The sequence below is a fragment of the Coturnix japonica genome, chromosome 1, assembly GCF_001577835.2.
Source record: "Coturnix japonica isolate 7356 chromosome 1, Coturnix japonica 2.1, whole genome shotgun sequence".
Classification (NCBI taxonomy): Eukaryota; Metazoa; Chordata; class Aves; order Galliformes; family Phasianidae; genus Coturnix; species Coturnix japonica.
Genome location: NC_029516.1, coordinates 70536225 through 70557701, shown reverse-complemented (window position 1 = coordinate 70557701; position 21477 = coordinate 70536225). Strand labels below are relative to the sequence as shown.

Genomic DNA, 21477 nt, shown 5'->3' with positions numbered 1-21477 from the left:
TTTTTAAAAAACTTAGGTACAAATACGTATGTATATGCAATATGTATCATTAAAATCGATGTGTTGTAATTCCCAAGGAATTGCTCTGAGGTGACCTGCTTTTGCAGTTTACAGCCGTGTGAGTTGCTTTGAACCCAAGCTAGATTTCAACCAGCCACTGGTAAAGTAAAAAGCTGTCATCCATTTCCAATTTTCCAATTTAATCACACCCCGCTCCTCCACTTAATAAGTTAGCACGTTGACCTGATGAATATTCACTTTAAGGCAGCTGAATAGACATTGCCCGTGGGCTCACATTTCTGCCTCTTACTTGTACAGCAGAATATCTGCTGCTTGAAGAACAGGGTAAGTCAACAAACCGACATTTCCATCATTATTCTGGCTGGCACATTTCATCTGTTTGGAAAAGAGAAAGAGTGAGAAATCACACTTTTGGCTAACAGTTTCAAGGTCTACAATTTTAGTTAATTAGAGCTCTAGTTTGAGTGTAGGTTCAGCTACTGTGTTCATTCGTCATGTAACTCTAGAGAAAGTGTACTATGTAGAATCTGCTTCTTGTGAATATGTACTTTTTGTTTTATATTCTATATTTATGTATTTTCCTACACTATTCTAATACAGTAGCAACATGAGAACAGAAACTTATGTTTTCTTTCTCTTTGTAACCTTACTAACCAGCATGATTACAAATACAATATAGTCAGGTTGGGTTATTATAAAAACATACTTTTAAATAGTATTTTTTAAATTTAAATTATATATATAATTTTATAATGATAACCCCTGCCTCTAAAATACTGTTTTTGGCAGTAAGTTTCTGAAATATTTTATAATCAAGATACAGAAAGGTCTTATATTTCCCTGACAAGAGATCAAAATATAGTGATCACAGTCACCAGAATGGTCAGTGACAACCAGGAGGAGAATCCAGAACTTCAGAGGCAGGGTCCAGCATTCTCTGCATTAGTTCTCACTGTAGCCCCAGTCCATTCACTGTCCTGAAGTCCTTTACCACCACAGGGTATGGATCACTTAAATCAAGATATTCTGGCTCTAGATAATTTAGTCTGTTCTAGCAACAATACAACTACCTTTTAACAATAGTTAACTACACTAAAACCCTTAAAATCTGTACTATTTCATTAAGACTATACAAATACCTTTCAGTTTTTCTCATCGTATCATACAGATCCTGTCTTCCTTCTATAACCCAAGTGCCTGGACTCAGGGAACCTACTGTGCAAAGCCTAGCACCTGTAACACTTACCTACAGATTTGGAAAGTCAATCCAGTCGAAGTAGGATTTAAGAGCTTAACTTTAGAACCTTGGGTTTGAAAAGGTTGGCTTTAATTTATGCCATGCATTAACACTGGTTGCTGTATTTAAGTTTTACTGTTTTTATTTAATTAAGAAGAAAAACAGGAAAAAAGAAAACATCTGGAGGTATTTAAGACGGCTCTGAACTCTGCAAGCCAAACTGCTCTTAAGGATTTTTTCCCCTTTTTTGATATTTCTCTCTCCTGCCTTTTGTTTTTTTCTGCTTACTAAATGCCAAATAAAATGCAAGGAAATTAAATGTACCTATGCAGTTGATGCGGTAATGCTGATACAGTACCAAGATTAAGATGAGCATGAAACTTATAAAAGCAAACAATCAAGGGTCATTAACTTTATAATTGAGAACAATTTTACTATTTTAATTTTATACTCCTCCCCAACATACATTTCTTGGGACATAAGATTTACAGAACAGCCACTTCCCTTTATGGAACTCCTTAATCAACATGGCTCAAAGTTTCCACTACAATATCTTGTAGTTTTATGCACTATTAAACAAGTATCGAAATAACTCCAAACATTTGACGTAAATCAGTTTAATAAAATGAATTATACAACTCTTCCCATTTTGGTACAGCTACTGTAAGTTTCTGCCCAAGAAGATGTGTTTTCTTCTTTTTACTGTTGGACTAGAGAATTCTTAACCCTAAACCAAGGACAGCAAACATACAGCTTATACTCAACAAGTAACAAGTATTTCAAGGACAATAATTGTATTGAATTCCCATATATTTTATTATAATTTAATAAACTGCTCATACCTTCCACTGAGGCAAACGTAGTAATCGTGGCACATTAGTTAAGCATCCAAGAATCCAGGCAAGTTCTGTGTGCTCAGGAACCTGAAAATACAAAGTCAAAACATATTCTAAACTTCTGCATTTTTATTCCCATTTTCTCAAAATCAATACAGATAATATCTGAGATCAGAAAATCATTTATTTGTGTGGATTTTTATTTATTTTTTTCTTCTTTTTGTATAGCAAGGCCAGCAGTGATAAAGTTACTGAAAGTTCTGGATGCAGCACAGATTTAGCAGCAGAGCAAGGCTCTTGATCCAGACAACTTACATTACAATAAAGAAATAAATTGCTTTAGCAACAGTAACAGATCTGAACTTGCATAAAAACTAACTGTATGTTAGTCACTGTGCCACAGCTTCCTCATATCTTCAGATAATCAAAGTCTTTGCCTTTCTCATTTCCAGTGTGAATCTACTGTAAAAGCCAAAAGCCACCCAAACTACATTTCTTCTGTACCACAGATCTTCTTGTACTTGTTTCCTTTACTTGTTCTGGCCTGTCTCAGTAGTGCCCTCCAAGGACAGGCCCAGAAGCCCCATTTAAAGTCAGACCTCCATTTTTCTGGCTGAACTATGTTATACTTCAGCGTATCTGAAATTATAATACCAGATGAAAAAGGATAACATGCAGGTCCAACCCTCCTGCCATGGAAAGGATTGCCACTCACTAGATCAGGTTGCCCAGGACCACATTCAACACGGCCTCAAACACCTCCAGGGACGGTGCATCCTTAGCTTCTCTGGGCAGCCTGTGCTAGTGCCTCATTGCCCTCTAAGTAAAAAAATTCTTCCTAATACCTAAACAAACTCCACCCTCTTTTAGTTTAAAGCTATTCCATTTCTCCTGTCACTATCAGAACCAGTTAGAACAAACAAACAAACAAACAAACAAAAACCCTCAAGTACTGGAAGGCTGCAATGAGGCTTCCCCAGAACCTTCCCTTCTCCAACTAAACAAACAGATCTCCAACAGACTTTCCTCACAAGAGAAGTGCTCCAGCCCTCTGATCATATCTGTGGCCCTTTTCTGGACACGCTCCACATCTTCCTTGTTTTAGAGGCTCCAGGTTTAGATGCAGTGTACTGTAGGCAAGGCCTCACAATGGCAGAGGACAGGGGGACAATCACCTCCCTCTCCCCACTGGCCATCCCTCTTTTCATGCAGCCCAGGATATAGTTGGCCTCCCAGGATGCAAGTACACACTGCTGGCTCAAGTCAAGCTTTTGTTCCACCAGGATCCCCAAGTCCTTATCAACAGGGCTGCTCTCCATGTGTTCTGCTCTGTCTGTACATATATCTGGGACTGCACTGCACTGACCCAAGAGCAACATCCTGTACTTGGCTTGTTGAGTCTCATTAGGTTCACAGGGGCCCACTTTTCATGCTTGTTGAGGTCTCTCTGGATGGCATCCTTTCCTTCTATTGTGTCAACTGCACCACTCAGCTGGGTGCCATCAGCAAACCTGCTGAGGGTGTACCCCATCCCACTGTCTGTGTCACTGACAAAGAAATTGAAGAGTACTGATAGCAAAACAGAACTACGGGGAACACTACTCATCACTTACCTACACCTGGACACAGAACCATTGATCAGAATCTAGTGGCTGCAACCATCCAATTCTTTATCCACCAAACAGTCCAGCCTTCAAATTCATGTCTCTTCAATTTAGAGATAAGGATGTGGTGTGGGACCATATCAAAGGTTTTGCAGAAATACAGTTAGGCAACTTCAGTTGCCCTTTGTCCACCAATGCCTTTGTAGAAAGCTTTTAGGCTGGTGAAGCACTATCTGTCCTTGTTGAAGGTGTGCTGGCTGTCATAGATCATCTCCATGTTTTGTAAGTGCTTTAACTTATCTTCCAAATCATCAAAGACTATCTCCATGGTTCCCAGACCTGTGCCTGTAGTTCCCTGTGTTCCTTACCAGCCTCTAGTTTCCCAGGTAGTTTCCCTTTTTCCTTTTATTGAGAATGAGAGTGACTTCTTCCAGTCATGAAGGATGTCACCTGACACCCATGACTTTTCAGATATGACAGAGATTGGCTTGGCAGTTCTGCAGTCCTACCAAAACAAATGCTCATTTGAAGGTGAAAGTGAAGGACCAGGCCTCAGGCCTCTGCTTTCTGCAAGGGTGGTTTTAAAAGCGGGTTGAAACTGAATATCTTTGAGGTCCTTTCCAACTTAGGCCATTCTATGATTCTGTGATAAAAAGATGAGAGAAAAGGACAATCAAGCGCAATCCTGTGTAACAAACCCTTAATTTAGCATTCATATTGGACAAAACACCACAACAGATGAATTTTAATTGTTTCTGAATCCCATTAGAGAGGGGGATGTTCCCCTCTTCCTGAATCATAGAATCGCAAGGTTGGAAAGGACCTACAACATCACCTAGTCCAACCATCCTCCTACTACCACTCCTACAGCAAGCTACTAAATGATATCTTGTAGCTCCTCATCCAGACACCTCTTGAACACTGCCAGGGACGGTGACTCACCCACCTCCCTGGGCAGCCATTCCAGTGCCTGACCACTCTCTAAGAGAAAAAGGAAGACATTTTACAGGGTGAGACAAGAAACGTGCCAAGAAATAACCTTTATTTACACTATTCAGCTTTTACAATATTCATTTCAAGGTTAGCAAAACAGGCAAGCACTGCTGATGTATACTCTGTTTTCTAATTTACTTTCAGCCCTTTTGTTCTGTTGCTAATTAGCTATATCTGACATAATCATCAAAAGAACTAGGTGGTCTATATTCTGTTCCTTTGCTTACACGCTCTATTCCCTTCTTTCAATATTGGCAGGTTTGGATGCTTAAGAGCATGCTAACCACCTCAAAGATGTTCAAATCATCATGCTTGCTCCAGATGGAAGGCAGTAAGAAGTGTTTGTTAACAAGTAAAAATTAGCATTATTAACTGCAATTCCTTTGTTGTCACATCTTATATTTAGTCATTTCCTGGCTAACAGTCATTAGACTATTTTGGTTGCCAATGTTGCATAAAGCTATCTGACATCAAGACAAAAGCTCAGTGATTGTTTTAATATAAATTTCCCCATGCTTATAAGACTTGCTATTTTCTGTGTACAAGATAAAGTGCATCAAGATGCACCAAATGTGCATTTCGCAAAGAAGTAAACTGTGCCGAATTGGAAATTCTAACCTCAGACCTCTATTTCTTTTAGAAGGAATCACCATCTGGTTCAAAGTGGTTTCTGATTCCTTTCTTCTAGTCACGGATAGAGAGGAGATGGTGCTCTGTTGCACTTGTGTTGACAAGGACTCCCTTTAAAAACTATGCACTCATTGATCCCTCTCTGGCAGTTGTTGCTCCCACAGCCAAGCCTGCATGTGTATTTCATTGCATCAGTGGCTTTGACATTACACCAGTTACCAAAACTCCAAGTGATCTAAATAACATTTGTTCAGTCAAATCTGCAGTTCTGTGTTCAAGCAAGTTATATTTACTTCTTATCTTTAAACACAATACAGTCCTTTCCTAAGCAAGGCTAGAAGCGTGTTGATTACTGTGGAAAAAAAAAAAAAGGCTAACAAAAAGGAGAGAAAACACAAAAGAGTGCTCAGAAGGGTAATAATTTCAGCTGGAAAAAAAATCAGTACTGAAGCCTAATGGGCAAACATTTATCACCCAGATTGCAGTAACTGAATGTGTGTCAGTCTGTGAATAAAGAGGTATTAGGCTTAAACAACAAATCATTTGTCAGGCTAAATCATGGTTTAAGCTGCTGTGTTTTACTTGGCAAGAAGGGCAGGTAATTGGTGCATTTGGTCAGTCACTGTGCATCAGTTTAAATGTTTAAATTAGAGCCACAGAACAACACCAGTTAGATTTGGATAACTGTATACCAAGAAACTGGAAGAAGAAAATATGTATACGATACAAGAAAATTACAGGCCCAGTTAACCCTTTCTAGCACTAAGGAATGCAATGCATTACAATTATGACAAACCACTTTTCTGGACAAACTCAGTTAGCCTCCTGCTACCACCTAATTCAATTGAAAATTCTACTGAAGGCCTTCGCTATGCAATGGAAACATAGAGGAATATAAGAAGTACCATACTGTATTACAGCAAAGCAAAGCAACATCTAGTCTATACAGTACATGAGCATATTGCTTCCTGAAGTGTCTTCCCCTCACACACTACCAGCACCCATAATAAGTTGGGAATATCAGAAGCTAATTTATCTGGCCTAGTCCTACTAGAATCCATACTTCCTGTATAAACACATAATCTCTTTTTGAACCTTGTTATACTGCCTGCTCCATAGCATCAGCCTTCTTCTCTACTTCTGAACTATTCTAGATCTTCCTTTCATTTCAAGGGTGCAGCTCTGTCGCTCTGCCACATTAATTTCCCTTTTCCGCATCGCCACACATGCACCGCATCCTTCTTGAGGAGCACACACTAAAATAAACTCAGTAGTCAAGATGCGAACACACTCAAGTTCTGTGCAGTGACAAAATGACTTTTTCCTTGTTCTTTTTTATTTTTTGTAAATTTCTAAATGTTATTTATTCAAAAATGCATGCAAGGGTAACTATTATGATGGCTGTATGTGTGTATATACGTATATGTATACAGCCAGTGAAGTCCTTATTTAAAATAATGCTCCTCGGGGATAATAAAGATATCTTCTTATCTGTTGGTTTGGGTAGCATCAATTTCTTAACTCATATTTCCTTAATTAACTTGTATCTCACTTCCCCATTTTGCCAGCAAACGTTCTCTGGTCTATGATGTTACTGTGATGCAGCAAAACGTCACCATGGGGACGTTTGTGGAGGTTCCACTCCCCACAGCACGGGTGCCATTCTGCTTCCTCCTACTGGACGCAGGTCAACCTTGCTGGTTGAGGAAACTGTTGAAGACAGGAATTTCTGTCAAGGTGAAAAAATAAGAATTCCAATGGAGACACCTTCATCGGAAACATCAGGTGTTTCTGTTCCAAACACCGACTCGCCAGTCTCTGCTTCTGCTGCCCATCGAGTCCATGTAAAAGAGCAGCTCGGGATGCTGCCTGAGGACCTCTCGTAGAAGAAAATATTTCTCCATTTTCTGGTGGGGAACCATGTGCCAAAAGACGACATCATGACCTTTCTGAGAGGTGCTCTGCCAAAGCCAACGACTTGTCATCCTGCTACTTTCTGAAAAGTCTCTGGAAGGTTACTGAAAGCAATCACTTCCAGTCCATTCACTGGGATGATGATGGAGACTTCATAGTGATCGAGGAACCATTGTTCAGAATGGAAGTACTGGCCAGGACAGGTCCTCTCAAAATCTTTGATGTTGACAGCATGAAAAGCTTTGTTCATCACCTTCACCACCACGGCTTTTACATCACGGAAGGGGATTTTCCAACCTCTGCCTCAGGAGCAGAGGGAGCAGCAATTTCTACTCCTAGTGAGGTACGTGGTCCCTCTACCTGTGAAATAGCTGCTGGGACAGTGGGATTGGTGGCCAGTCAGTCCAAAGTGAGGTGGCTGACAGCTGGTGATATTTTGGCACTTACGCTTTCAAAAATCCTTCATTTCTCTGTGGCTCGCAAATGGCAAAAATGCAAGCAAGGGTGGCTGTGACCAGGGCTGCTCTGAATGTAATGAGTCCTGTTATATGTTGGCCCATGGTGACAGAGGCGGAACTGAATTCTTTCACGTGGAAAGAAATGATACCCATCGACGTACAGTGATGACTGCTGAACATTTATGGAGAACAAGGAGTGGATGTGAGCATGGAGAGGTGGTTCAGAAGGGTGCTGAGAAATGACAACGTTTTGTAGCTGACAACTTGTTGTATCAAATTACACTACTGGGCACTTAGCAGCTGTTGTAGTTTCCACAGAAATAAATAGGAGGCAGTAATTTTGGAGAGAACTATGTACTTAACAATACCATAAACTTTCAAACTCACATATTTCTGTCTGAATTGCCCGAGAGTCCTCCATCTCAGTCTCTCAAGATTCTAATTATTAGTTATTGCATCTTTGTTTTTCCAGTCATGGAACTGTGGTAATGAACCCTTTCCTTTTGTGATTTGCAGTTACTCTGCTACTATAACCCCTATTTCAAGAGGGATTATCTCCTGCGGCAGAAAAGATTCAAGAGGAGTGTTGGTGTTAGAAGGAGAAGACCAGCTGCATCCTCACCAGCTCAGGATTTGAGGGAGGGCCCACAGAGAAGACTGCTGGAGATGTAGTCAGGTGCTGCTGCTTTGGCAGGCAGTGAGCTCCCTGTTACCACCCAGGATGCTGCTCCTGCTGCTTCTTGCAAATGGCACATCTCTAGTACCAAGAGGACCTTCACCAGGGCTGGGACCAGATAGCAGAGCTGGAGGTGATAGAGTTGGATGTCCCTACGACTGATGCTCCAGGAAGCACTGCCGATGTGAATAGTACTTTGTAGATGGGGTAGTTTATACAATAAATGTTTAGACTGTTTTTCCATTATCCTGTCCTGTTTCTTCAGTTACTCTTCTTATGTCCAAGAGTGTGGGGCCTTTGCTGATCCTGTGAGCAGCATGTCTGCAACTGGCACTGCGCTTATACCTACCAATCTGAGTCATGCAAAAATGCAAGCAAGGTTAGCTATTATGAGGGCTGCTATTTTTATACTTTGGCTCATGAAGCCAGAAGTCGAATTTGATGTGATACCATTAAGCAGAATAACGTCTTGATGTGATATAGACTTTGTTTTTGCATTGGTAGCCTTCTACATCTAGAGGAAGGATTCTTCATCAAAGGAAAGTGTGATTAAGTCTTGTTCAAATGATGGATATAGTCCAGTTACTAGCACTAAGAACTTTTGCTAACAAATTGCCTTTTCTGCAATGCTTTCTCTTTTGCTGTTTAGCTTTCATTAAAAGTAGAAATCCAGTTAGCTGGTTGCAGTAGACATTTCACTGTTAACACAAAAAACATTTCTATTTTATTTTCCAGTCTTGGACTGGTACTGTGGAGTTTAGCTGGAAATTAAGTGACGTACTTCAACTTGATAATGTGTAGTCTTTACTGTGTAGAAGAATAAAATCTAACATTCATCATTCCAATGTAATTCATATGGTTGTTTTTTTTCCCCATCTTATGCTCTTGTCTGGTAGTTTTGCTTAGGAGTGTGGTGATTTGCGAGTGAAGAAAAGCTTATAAGATAATCCTATTGAGGACTGTACTTGCCTTGGATTCCTGGTGCATCTTTATGGCTTCTTGGCTTTATAAATTGATATTTGATACTTGTTCTCCATTCCTAGGAAAAACTCTAGTAGTTGTTAAGTACTCTGCATTCCATGCGATCATTTAACTTCCATCCAGGCCCAGGTGATGTTACCAGCACAGTCTGCTATAGGGTTGGTTTGTGACTCTTCAACGGCTGCCTAGCACTGAGTGTAAACAAGGTACAAATGAGACCACTCAACAAGAGTTGGTAAGAAGGACTGTTCCAGAAGATGATTCAGTACTTAGGGTGAAATCTAGAGAATCTGGTTAAAGGATGTAACTACAAAAGTTCTTAACAAGCACTCCCCTACTAATTTTCACCTGATTCTGGATAAGGCCCCTGGGCATATCTGCAGCCTGCCCGTTCCTGCTTAGCTTTTACTCATTTCTGAGTGTGGGCATCAGAAAGTTGTGCGTCAGAAGCTGAAGTGCCTTCCTGCAGAGATTCATTCTTTCATTTTGAATACAGATTTCCTTAAATTTCAACTTAAGTCCTTCTCTGTAAGGGACTTCAAAGTTGCCTCATATCTGTTACATTGCAACAGCATAACCTCACTAAGAGCTATACTTGAAATTTGCACAGAGCTTCAAAGATCTCTTCTTGACAGCATGGAAGACAAACAAACAGGTCTGGGGAGGTAATCTGGATATCTGTGTACTAAAAGAAGTGTGGACAGAGGACAGAACATGACCTAAACTTCAAAAGAAAGGAAACATCTTTTAAGGATTTTTATCACTCCATGACATACCAATTAGTGCTCCCAAAAAATTAAAGAGGTCTTTTATAAGGAAGTGCTCCCCACATTTGTTTTCTAGAAGAAGAGATAAGATTTTATTAATGCCTAATGCTGAAAGCAGTATGTTCAAAACAATTGGTAATGCACCTTTATATTGTGCAGTTAAGGAGCATAAAGGAGCCATGAAAAAGACAAATTAGGCTGCTCTTGAACCAAAGGCACACAACAACTGAAGCACCCACTGAGAAACTTACATGATGGAAAAAAACCTACATGATAGAAAATATGACATGGCATCCCAAATTTCCGTTCAAAGAAATAATTTTAGCGTGGAATAAATTCACAGTTACAAAGGCAACACCTGTCTTAAAGAGTATAAGCTAAGAAATATATCAAGCTGTGAGGGAGAGGTGATAAGCTATTACTGATAAATCAATTAGTTGTCACAGCTGTCACTATTACTTTCAACCACTGTAATAACTTATCCTCATTTATATTTGGTTAAAATTGACATAAAGTAAGATCAGGTTCTTCTGTCCCAAACATCTGAAGAATATCCCTGCTGGAGTCAGACAGTTATAAAATCAGACAGAACACAATTACTTGGCCCAGAAAACCTTTTTCCTCACTTTGTTCATTGCCAAATGAATTTATTTTCAGAAACATCTTCTTCGTTGAACCAACAATACTGTCTGAGTAATCAGTCTGATGTGTTTATAAGATTTGTAGAGACAGGAATGTATAAAGAGCAACATTATGGATCTGAATAGGCTGGATTGATGAGCCAAGGTAAACTGCATGAGTTTCAGTACAGCCAAATGTCAGGTCCTACATTTTGGTCACAACAGGCTCAGGCAATCCTACATGTTTTGGGGGGAGTGGCTGGAAACCTGCCTGATGGAAAGGGGAAGTCATCCTGCCCCCGTACTTGGCAATGGTGAGGCTTCACCTCAAGTACTGTGTTCAGTCTGGGGCACCTCAATACAAAAAGGACATTGAGGTGCTGCAGCAGGCCCAAAGAAGGGCAGCAAGGCTTGTGAAGGGCTTGGAAAATAAGCCCTATGAGGAGTGACTGAAGGAACCGGGGCTGTTTTGTCTGGGGAGAGGAGGCTGAGGGGAGACCCTATTGCTGTCTTCCAATACCTGAAAGATGCTTACAAAGAGAGTGGGGTTGGTCTCTTCTCACTGGTGACAGGGGATTAATGGCTTCAGGTTGGGCCAGGGGAAGTTTAGGTTGGATATCAGGATAACCCTATTTACAGAAAGGATTGTTAAACACTGAAATAGACTCCCAGGGTTAAAAATGGTTAAAAACCATTTGGATGTGGTGCTCAGGGACATGATTTAGCAGCAGAAGGTTGTTAAGAGTTAGGGTAGTAAGGTTAGGTTGCAGTTGGACTTGATGACCTTTAAGGTCTTTCCTAAACTGAGCAGTTCTATGATTCTATGATTCCAAGAAATAAACCAAGTAAACTAAGAGAGAAGAGAGGAAGTGGAAGAAGATTAAATTTGAAAGAGAAAAAAAAAAAAAAAAAAAAAAAGTTAACTATGATTTCTTCCCACTGAGCTTTAGTTACGTCTAGCCCAGTCCTATGAATGAGAAAATGGAGATATGAGAAAAGCAGAATAATTTTCTAAATTAGTTACATACTTCCTCTTATAACAGGAAGTTTTCAATGGATTATTCTAAATTAAATGGACTTTAATGAATTTATAAGCTGTGATGCAATGGAAGCTTTTAAGCCTCTCTGAAAATTGGACAAGAAGTATCCTGAATCCATTCAAACTCTGCCCACAATACAAAGCAGATGGATGTTTCTGGAAAATAATAGCAGTACAACAGTTAGCGCACATATTTAAACTGTCGTATTTTGGCTTTTGGAGTTAAGGCTAAGACAAATTGGCAAATTCCCACCTCCCAGAGTTACTGCTTCAATTTGCTCGCACATCGCAAGAATACTCAGTTTGTTATACTAGAAAAATAAATCACCCCATCCAAATGGCTGAAAACTGCAATTTTCCGCCCAGAAATTGAATGTTATGTTGTCCAGAAACTTGCAGGACTTCTCAGAGAAGCATTAGGGCAGCATATCAACTTCTGTCTGCTCAATCAACTCTGATGGAATTTTAGCTTCCCCTGGGATATTTAGCATGTGTTGATGAGGATAGGTAGGTGGACAGGAAGAACAGTCTGAGACCACATTAAAGCAACAGCAGATTCTAAAATTGTTTTGACTGTGAAGCAGATGAGACACAAGATGGTTATGGGTATGAACTTAAACATGTATTGTATCCACCAGAAATCAGAGTAAATGGGTTATACCATACACGCTTACCATGTGTGCAGATTGCTTACTGCCTTCTTTTCTTCCCCTCACTCTGCTTTTTGTTTTTAATAAAACATCCTATGTTTTATGAAAGAAGACTGTTACAGCTTTTATCAGTTATGGTACAATTTAAGGAATAAATTTCTTCTTTTTTATAGTATTCTCAGGATATGTTGCAGAAGTCATTATTCTGTTACTTCTCCTTCATGCCTGGTAGACACGAAGGCAGCTATTCAGTATGTATCCTGACACTGTTTTCTCCAAGAGGAAAGAGGGTTTTATATCTGGCAGCTGTGGTCCAAAGCAGAATTTGTAATTTTGAAATATGCGATTTAATTTTTACAGAAATTGTCTCTTTTCCATGACTCGTCTTCCCACCTAGGAAAATGTAATTGAGAAAGAAAATTGTAATGAAGGTGCTTTGCTTGTTGGGAGGCCATTCTAGTATTCACCATATACCATGATTATGTTTTCTTAGACTCTTTATCTAGATATGCTGGCTTATAGCTCTTCACAGATAGCACTGCTCCAAACACAACCCTAAATATTCACCATTGTCTTCATAGTTTCTAAATACTTTCAAGTTCTCATCACTTGTTCATTCTAGCTGCTGCTTCCAAAAGATGGAGATCAAATTAGTATGAAGTATATGAGGCATTCGCAGAACACATATGTATATGTACATAGACAAATATTCAGACAGCTATTTAGTTTCTGTTTACATGTGTCATGAAAAACAGTAATTTACAAAATCCTGAAGCATACGTAGCTAATTTTCATTTGGAGATGACCGAGCTGTATACAAGATGAACAAGAACAGATGCCACATGCCTTCAAAGTAATATAAAAATCACCTAATCATTCCTCTCACTTACTTGCAAAGCATGGACATTAGAGAAATCAGTTCTGGGACTCAAAGGTAACCTATATCCTCACCACTGCAGTACCTTCTGGATCTGCTGTAAAACTGAGAGCACTCTCTTCTCATTATACTTTTTTTATCCCCAATTTGTGTTTAATATTGTTCAGCCTTTTGTTTCCTGCTTGGATTGGAAATCATGATAAAACATGGGAAATCCTTAGAGCTATTTCAAATAGCTCTGGATTAAAGATTTGATCTGCGTAAACTGTGCTGTAAATAAAAGGCTACTGACAGTGAAACCCTTACCAAATGCACAAGGTTTTGGAGAAGCTAGATAATCAATATTTTTTTCACATATGGCAAACATATTCAAGGGAAGCAACACAAGAAACAAGAAACAAGAACAGAAAGAGTAAGCTAAAACAAAAAACTCTCTTCAGCATTTCTAGACCATTCTTGCCCAGTTTGATCCAGAGAACATAAAAGGATGCAGGATAATTTGCAATAGTAACTGTACGACCAATTCTCTTAATAGGAGCTTGCCCTTACTGCAGATTTCTGCAGTGCAAGAACTTCATTCTGCTTTTACTGCTAACAAAGATGGGTGCTTCCAGTCATTACTTGTAGCTCGTTTCAGTGATTAAAACCAAGTTTGCATTTCATAATCGCATAACTGCATAGGGTTTGTTGAAAAATGAACTGAAGTTTTAATCAGACGTAACTGTGGCAGCACCCTGTGAACTACAGAAGCACAATTTTCAAGATAGAATAGAAAATACACCAAGAACTGTAACATGCTAATCTACTGGGATCTCCTTCTTTTTGATACTGAGTTGAACTGATAGAACACCACACCAAATATGTTAAACAATTCTGTATTTGCAGATTAAATTCTTCTTTATTTTTTTTGCTGTCCTCTGAAAGCACAGCCATGTCAGTATCCAGCCAGTTTTGCTCATTTTGTTTTTACACGTAGGCCAAATGCTTGTAAACAAAATCAGTTCTTTTTTAGACCATCTTTAGGGACTGCTACAGTTGCCGAAAAGGAGCAACTATCTTTCTTTTCTTTTTAAAGTAGTAATTATCAATCAAAAAGTCAAGCAAGAAACTCTTAATTAGCAATAGCTACAACCTATCTCACAACTTTATGCAGAACAGTCATTTTAATATTATGTCACTCCATAGCTTACTATTTCTTTATCATACTAATGCAATTATCACATCAGCAATGTTCCTGTCTCCTCTCCTCACATCAGCAGCTACATGCAGATATTCCTTTTAATTGCTTCCAGAGATATGTCTGGTCCCGTTAATGCAATTGTAACAGGCCAAAGTGCATCTCTGTATATACCTGACCCCCACACATAGCTTCAAGACTTTTAGGAAGGCAACTTCACTGCAGCCTGAACCTAACAGAATGATCTGGATTCATGAACAACTGGCATAGTCCTTCTATTTGCAGTACGACAACAAGCTTACAAAAGTCTGCAAAAATCAGCCACTTCTGAAAGCTGTACTGATACACTTGTGGTGAGTACTATTAAGAACATGGTTCAAAGCATCAAACCATAGAAAGCAAATATGTAATGCTTTAGATTAAATAACAAGAAAAAAACATACCTGGACAAACAAGAAAGCCCAGAAAAATTAGGAGAAAAGGCAGTACATTTAACAAAGACAAGCCATCACACCACAGTATAAAACAGAATCAACTTTGGTGGCACTTTCTACAGAAGTGGCACCTTGGGTACGTAACAGAGCCCAGCAGATTTTTGAAGTTAATTCATTCAGTCCTTTCCTGAATACATTTCAGACTGCACTGCATCCTGTGCCAAGAAGTTCCACAGCCTAACTACGGGCTTCAAGAAATGCAATACTTTTCTGCTTGTGCTGAATTAAGATGATGCTCACTTATTTTGACACCTGTTCATTACTGTATTCAATAACTTCAGTTTGATATGTTAGTTTATGTGCTTCAATGGTTAAAAAGGTTTTCCTTATCTATTTTCTCCATACCACCTTCAGTTTTATAAACCTTGTATCATTCCTCTCTAACCACAATCTGCAAATAATTTCTCTTCTGTTTTTCACACTGAAGAGTCCTAGGCTGTGTTTTTAGTTACTGACCAGTTAGTTCAGTAACTAAAGGAATTGTTCAGCTGCTTTAAAAAAAAAAAAAAAACAAAAAAAAAACCAAGAAAAAACAATCCAGACTGGTTTTTACTGTACTATTTACTGGCTTGTAACTCATACCGAGATTCCAGTTAATGTCAGCATCAACACAGATGAGATTAAGATAGATTAGAGCCAAGTAAAAATTCAAACTTTAAATTAAAAGTGACAAACAGATTTGAACAAAGGTTAAATTAATCACATCTTCCATCGGAATTCTGTGTTAATGTACGGAGATTTGCTTTTTCCTTTGTGTTAGAAAACAAAGCATGAAGTGGATCTGTCTTCATCAATTCAAAATCCAGTCAAGGAGATGGAGTCATGACTGTCATCCGCAGTAAACTGTTGGTAAAGAGCTGTTTGTAACCATGTTCAAAAGAGAAATGTAATGGCTGGGTTTTCTCTCTCATTGATAAAATATGTATAGCACCTTTGCAGTACTACTGCAAGTTGGATGTCTGTTTAAAGATACAGCAGAAGCTATGACACATCTGCCAGTCACTCATAGTAGATGCTGTGCTGCTAGCAGATTGAGTGGTAAGTGCCAGTGCAAAAACAAAGACGTGTTTTACTGGCCCTTTTGGTTGTACAGACTGTTTATGTGTTTAAACATTAACCTTTTGTGACCAAAGTGAAACCTATGGAGCTAAATTACTGCTTATCAGGTCTTTTCTGTGTGTTATTCAAAACATGCTGTATTGGTTTTGCATGGTAAGGTTTTGTTGGCTGAGGGGCTGCCAGAAGCTGCCCCACATTAGACCAGAGCCAGCCCCAGTTTCTCCAAAAGGAACTCGAACAAAATATCCAAAGCTGAGCCATAAGTGACACTGGGTGTGCCTCTGGGAGAGAAGATTTAAGAAGGGAAAACTCAGTGTTGTGCAACAGCAGCTAGTAGTCCTGTTGAGGAAGAAGAATGAGAACACTGTGGTGGGCACCTGGTATCCATCACACATGCACAAGCATCTTACTTTGTCTGAGAAATTTAAAACTTATTTCTCTCCAAACAGACTTCCTGATGGTAGTTTCAGCTAAGATTTCCTAAGACCATGAACACAGACAAGATAAAGGAATTTAGTAATTATGCCATGTTCATTCATTAACGTATCTGGAAAGCCACTTAATCAGAAACAATTTGAACATAACAAGCACTAACCAGTGACTGTCGGAACAGGAAGCACTTCCTTGGGTCAATCCCACAGGCGAGGATGGCAGCAGTGGTGTCCAGTATGTTTTGTCGAAAGACAGCTGGTTCCTTGGGCATGGTGAGGGAATGCAGGTCCATAATGCTGTATAACACCGAGTTGTACCTTTCCTGCAGATTCACCCAGTTCTGAATAGCTCCAAGGTAGTTACCAAGATGAGGTGTCCCAGTTGGTTGGATACCGGAGAAAATTCGATCCATTACCATATTCTGTAAGAAAGCAGTGGTAAAATTAACAGAAGCATAAATATATATATACACTTAAAGGCTCTTCCATATTTTAAGTCAGTAATAAAGCCTTACTTAGACTTCTTTCTGCATCCCAATGTTCTAGAAAGCCCTATCAATGGATGCCTAAAAGTAAGTGCAATAAGTCAGTCAAAATATCCTATCCTACCCCAGAGACCAACAATTAGCACAATTTTAAGAGATCAGACTACATATGCAAACAAACACAGCTATAAACGAGATCAGTGAACACGAGGTTTCAGAAACCACGTGTTAGATTTATCTTTTTTTCCACCTTTTTTTTTCCGCTTTGTGTTTCTGTTTAGTACATTGTCCACTCTGATACTGATACTTAAGATCACAACAAAGAGAACATTTTTATTATAAACACATGTAATATCCAAGTCGATTGCCATCTTAACTCCCATGAACACTGCAGTCTTATTACGTTGGTTTCAAAGAACATTTGGAATGGTTCCTGAAAGAAAACTACTTCTTGACTCAGAAGTCAGGACCATCAAAGTCTTGAAACTGCCCATCTTGGCAGCAAGAGAGTTTCTAAAGGGCACTGTAAAGAAGCATTAGCACAGCTTAGGATCACATGGATACACCAGTACCAGTGAAATATGAACATCTGAAGGGAGTTCACAGGATAAAAAAAAAGAGAAAGAAAAAGGATTAAAAAGCTGAGGCTGCGAACTAAGATTAAAAAGCTTTTTAAAAAAATGTATCACTTGGCTAAGTGACAATTACCATCTTGGAAAGTTTGTTTTCCTGCATCTTTGCACTCCATCTGACCATTTCTCAGAGCCCTAAGCTGTCACTGTATGATCAATTACCTTCTGACCTTTCCAAAGAATTCCACCATATTCAGAAAGTAATTCAGCAATGTTTTATAAGAAAATGCTTGTAACATGCCAAGTTATGACAGTATGCAAGACTGCTCGACTTATACACGAAGGTCTCAGCAACCTCAACGGGCAGTCCCAGTTACAAAGCTGTACAATACAAACTGTCAGACTCTGGTCAAGGACAAGTATCAGTATTTTTAACTATTAAAAACAGGACTTCAAATTGACTGCATTCCATCAATTCTTTTTGACTCAGACAGACTGAAAAAATCACATCATTTCCTCCCATAGCAATTCTAACTCCTAGTTCTTATGATGCGGCTCTTGACCACCATACTCCTTTTCTCCACATTGTATAATATGCAGTCCTTACACCTCTTGTTTACCTATGAACCTGTAGCAGCCCATTTGTCACTGGCAGAAGCTATGACCTGGGCCAAGGACTGCAGGTAACTTGCTGTTGGTGAGACCAGGTGCTCACCCAGAGCAAGAGACATAAAGAAGCCCAACATGCATAAATGAAATGAAACTTAGTAGAAACTCAAGATTCACTAGGGTTCAGAACTATGCTGTTAGGGACACAGCAGTTGTGAAGCAATGCGACAGGTATTTAAAGAGGCATAACATCTGTCTTTTGCTTCCCATGTTCCAGTGGTTCACCAAGAGAATAAGAGCACAGAAAAGAAAGCAAGATATAAATAGATGATTACTGAGATAGTGTTCCAGACCCACAGGGGCTGAACAACTGGCTGTTTCTCAGGGCACATTTCCCTCTTCTCATGTTCCTGTCTCCATTCAGCTCAAATCCTGATGCTCCTTCCCACCTTCCTTTCTATCCACAGTGCTGCTTGCTTTCCAGTGCCTATTTATATGCCTGTTTAACCACGCTATTCTACACAAGCTACAGCTGCTCACAGCCCCTCTCATTTTATTCTCCACATAGTTTTGTGCCTCCTGTGTTCTCCTAGTATTTTCTTCTCCTGCTTGTTCTTCCTCATGCCCTGCTGCCCAGATGGCATGGCACAGCAAGACAGTAAGGAAGCACTGAGTAAGGAGGTTACTACTGCCTTGACTGCAGTGACTTTATAGAGAGTGATTCCTAGCTGCACTGTTAGAATACTGAAGAAAATTTATGACACTGTAGAAATCTACTGTGGACATACACCAAATAAAGTACATCTAGATGACTTTGTTAAAAGATAGTGCAGAAACTTGCAGTAGCTTAGACAAAAGCAGTATCATGTGAGATGTCCCCTTGTTATTGCTTCGTTTCCCTTGGGACTCTGAAGCTCGTCCTGCTCCAGAGCATAAACAACTCTACCCCTTGGGGTAAGTGTCCGCTGTACCAAAAAGCTGGGATCACGGTGCACTCTGCACGGGTCTGCTTACATGCCAATGCCTTGACTCAAACACAGCTGGCACTTTAAGACCATGGAGTGCAGCTCTACCCATGAATGTCCTCAGGCCCAAAGCCTTTCAGCCTCTGATCTCTTGTAGCCTCGGTGTCTGCAAAACATGCTTCCCAAAAGGTGCTACAAGTAGGAAAGAAAACACCCATGCACAATGTAAAATGGATGCAGTTTTAAATAAGCACAGAACAAAGTTTTCTGTCTACCCAGGAAACAGCCTACCTGTGAATGCAAACACAACAATTTTAATGGTGCCTCTGTGAAAAATGGTAAACAACCACTTATAAAAGGTTTGTTCAGTGCATGGGCAATAAATAATCAGTCAAGCACGAGAAACAAACAGTAGAAGCATTATAGCAAGTCAAAGCTCAGCAATTTTTAAACTTAAAGTATGGAACTTGCAGGAACAAGTAAATCCAATAATAAAACCTGAGCTAGGCTATTCTAGCAAATCCACTACAAAGAACAAATCCATACTGGCTCCCAGCTGAGGGACCAGTTGACTAGGAGTCTTTCATCTTTAACTCCTTTGATTCTCTTCAACAACATAAAACATGAGATGTTCAGCAAATTGCGTTAGCAGAAGTCTATATTAAAAAATACCCACCCTTAAATGAATCTTGAATTTCTAGCACTAAAAATATACAGAGAACATTGCTCCTTTGGAGAGAGTTTACATTCGCTGTTTGTACATCCCGTGAGAAGCAGCGGGCAGCTGAGCAGCGTGGCAGGGGAGGGCTGCCTGGTACCATGAAATCATAGCACTGGAATGTGCTTCAGCAGAGCCGCTATGTCAAGAGATGGGAGCTATGTGCACCGAAGCTGGAAAAGGATGAAAACAAAAGGAGTGAAGAGTTCCCAAAGGGGCAGAGTGAAAGCCACAAGACATGAAATTTCAGCCCACGGGCACTTACTCATTCAGATATCTGTAGTGAGTACAGGGTGAGCCTGCTGGTCCTGTGTTTAACTCTATATGGTGTGTGCACCAACTCCACTACTGCTTTATGTTAACACACAATCCTGTCAAAAGCATAGTATCCAACAAGTGTTTTAACATGTATTACTTGTTTTCTCTCAGTAAGACTTCTGCATGACAGCTCCAAACACCAGTGATTTTCCCAGCAGTGTTTCTAAACTAAGTCTGGCCTAAAACTTATTAAAGTTCACGTGTTCTCTTACTTCTTCACTAGGAAATGAGCTGCTCCTCTTTATTGGAGCTCCTTTTATTGGAAAACCTGCAATATGGAAATGCTCTTGAACTACCAGGACTAAGCATTGTTTTCCTGTCCCAGAGCATAACAGCCCAAATGCCCAACACCTATTTTGAAAGCAAATGGCCATACTGGAAAAGATGGTTGCTTCAAACTTCAGTCCTGCTGTCTTGGATCAAAGCTCAGCTTTTCTCAGTAGGCCATGCTGCAGTAAGGAGTCAAGGCCTCACTTTGGCCGTCAAATCCATCCTCATTCCCTGTATGTATCAGGCAAGAGTGCCAGAACTAGTGAACTTAGCAAAATCCCTTCCACAATTCTAGTAAATCCCCCTTTCCTTCTCCAGGCTGAGCTGCACACCTTAGAAAGCAGAGACGGGCCTCTCTTGATGAGCCCACAGAGACATTTCCAAGCCCTTCAAGCAGCCCAGCAGCACAACCACTCAGTGCAGCCATGCAGTGCTTTGGATGCTAGTAGCTGCAGACGTTGCTTTTCCAATTGTGTTTAAAAGCTTTTTGCAACCTCCAGAGCAGGATGTCATACGCTCCTTAAACTATTTGCAGCTGTAGAAGAAGTTTGACAAAAAGTTTCTCAATTTCATTCCATGACTTTCAGCTGACTCGAATTTACTTTGTTAATAGCCTCTAATTTAGACATCTGTACAATCCAAATGCATGTTATTCAGATATATTCGTACTTGATATCTAGACAACATGACAGTTACAGAATACCTTTAAAAAAGTTAGACTGCCCATGTGAAACATCTACAAACTCAAAAATTCATATTTAAATACTTTGTCGTCTCTTTAAAAGAACCTGTGGAAACAAGCCTTTCTTTGGAATTAAACATTGCAGACCCTGAAAAGAGCTTAGAAGTTATTTCAGAAACAAGCACGGAAATATACAACTAACCACAGCCTATAACTGTTTTTACCAAACTAAAGAACAACTGGAAAGCAATAGACGAGTTCATCACTGCAAACATTTCATTCTGTCACTGACCATGACGATAAAGGGCTCTTTCCATGAGCTCAGCACCACGTCTGCAATGCTTAAAAGGGCAATTCTTCTTTTGTTTATTAGTATAAGAAGCTACCTCTGTCT

The 21477-nt window shown here is 39.7% G+C and overlaps 1 protein-coding gene across 2 annotated transcripts in view; it reads right to left on the bottom strand.

The window, feature by feature from the left end:
- The window catches only part of WARS2 (tryptophanyl tRNA synthetase 2, mitochondrial), a 41288-nt gene that overhangs the window by 7445 nt on the left and 12366 nt on the right, over positions 1 to 21477 (bottom strand). The window contains exons 1-4 of one of the 2 annotated variants that reach the window (XM_015874142.2): positions 19772 to 19958; positions 16629 to 16886; positions 2101 to 2181; positions 311 to 396 (exon numbers count right to left, since the gene is read on the bottom strand). In XM_015874142.2, coding sequence (XP_015729628.1) covers positions 311 to 396; positions 2101 to 2181; positions 16629 to 16883 — 422 coding nt within the window. In that variant the 5' untranslated portion in view covers positions 16884 to 16886; positions 19772 to 19958. Of the gene's footprint in view, positions 1 to 310; positions 397 to 2100; positions 2182 to 16628; positions 16887 to 19771; positions 19959 to 21477 lie in introns of those variants that run through there. The other variant, XM_015874134.2, reaches the window with a different exon arrangement.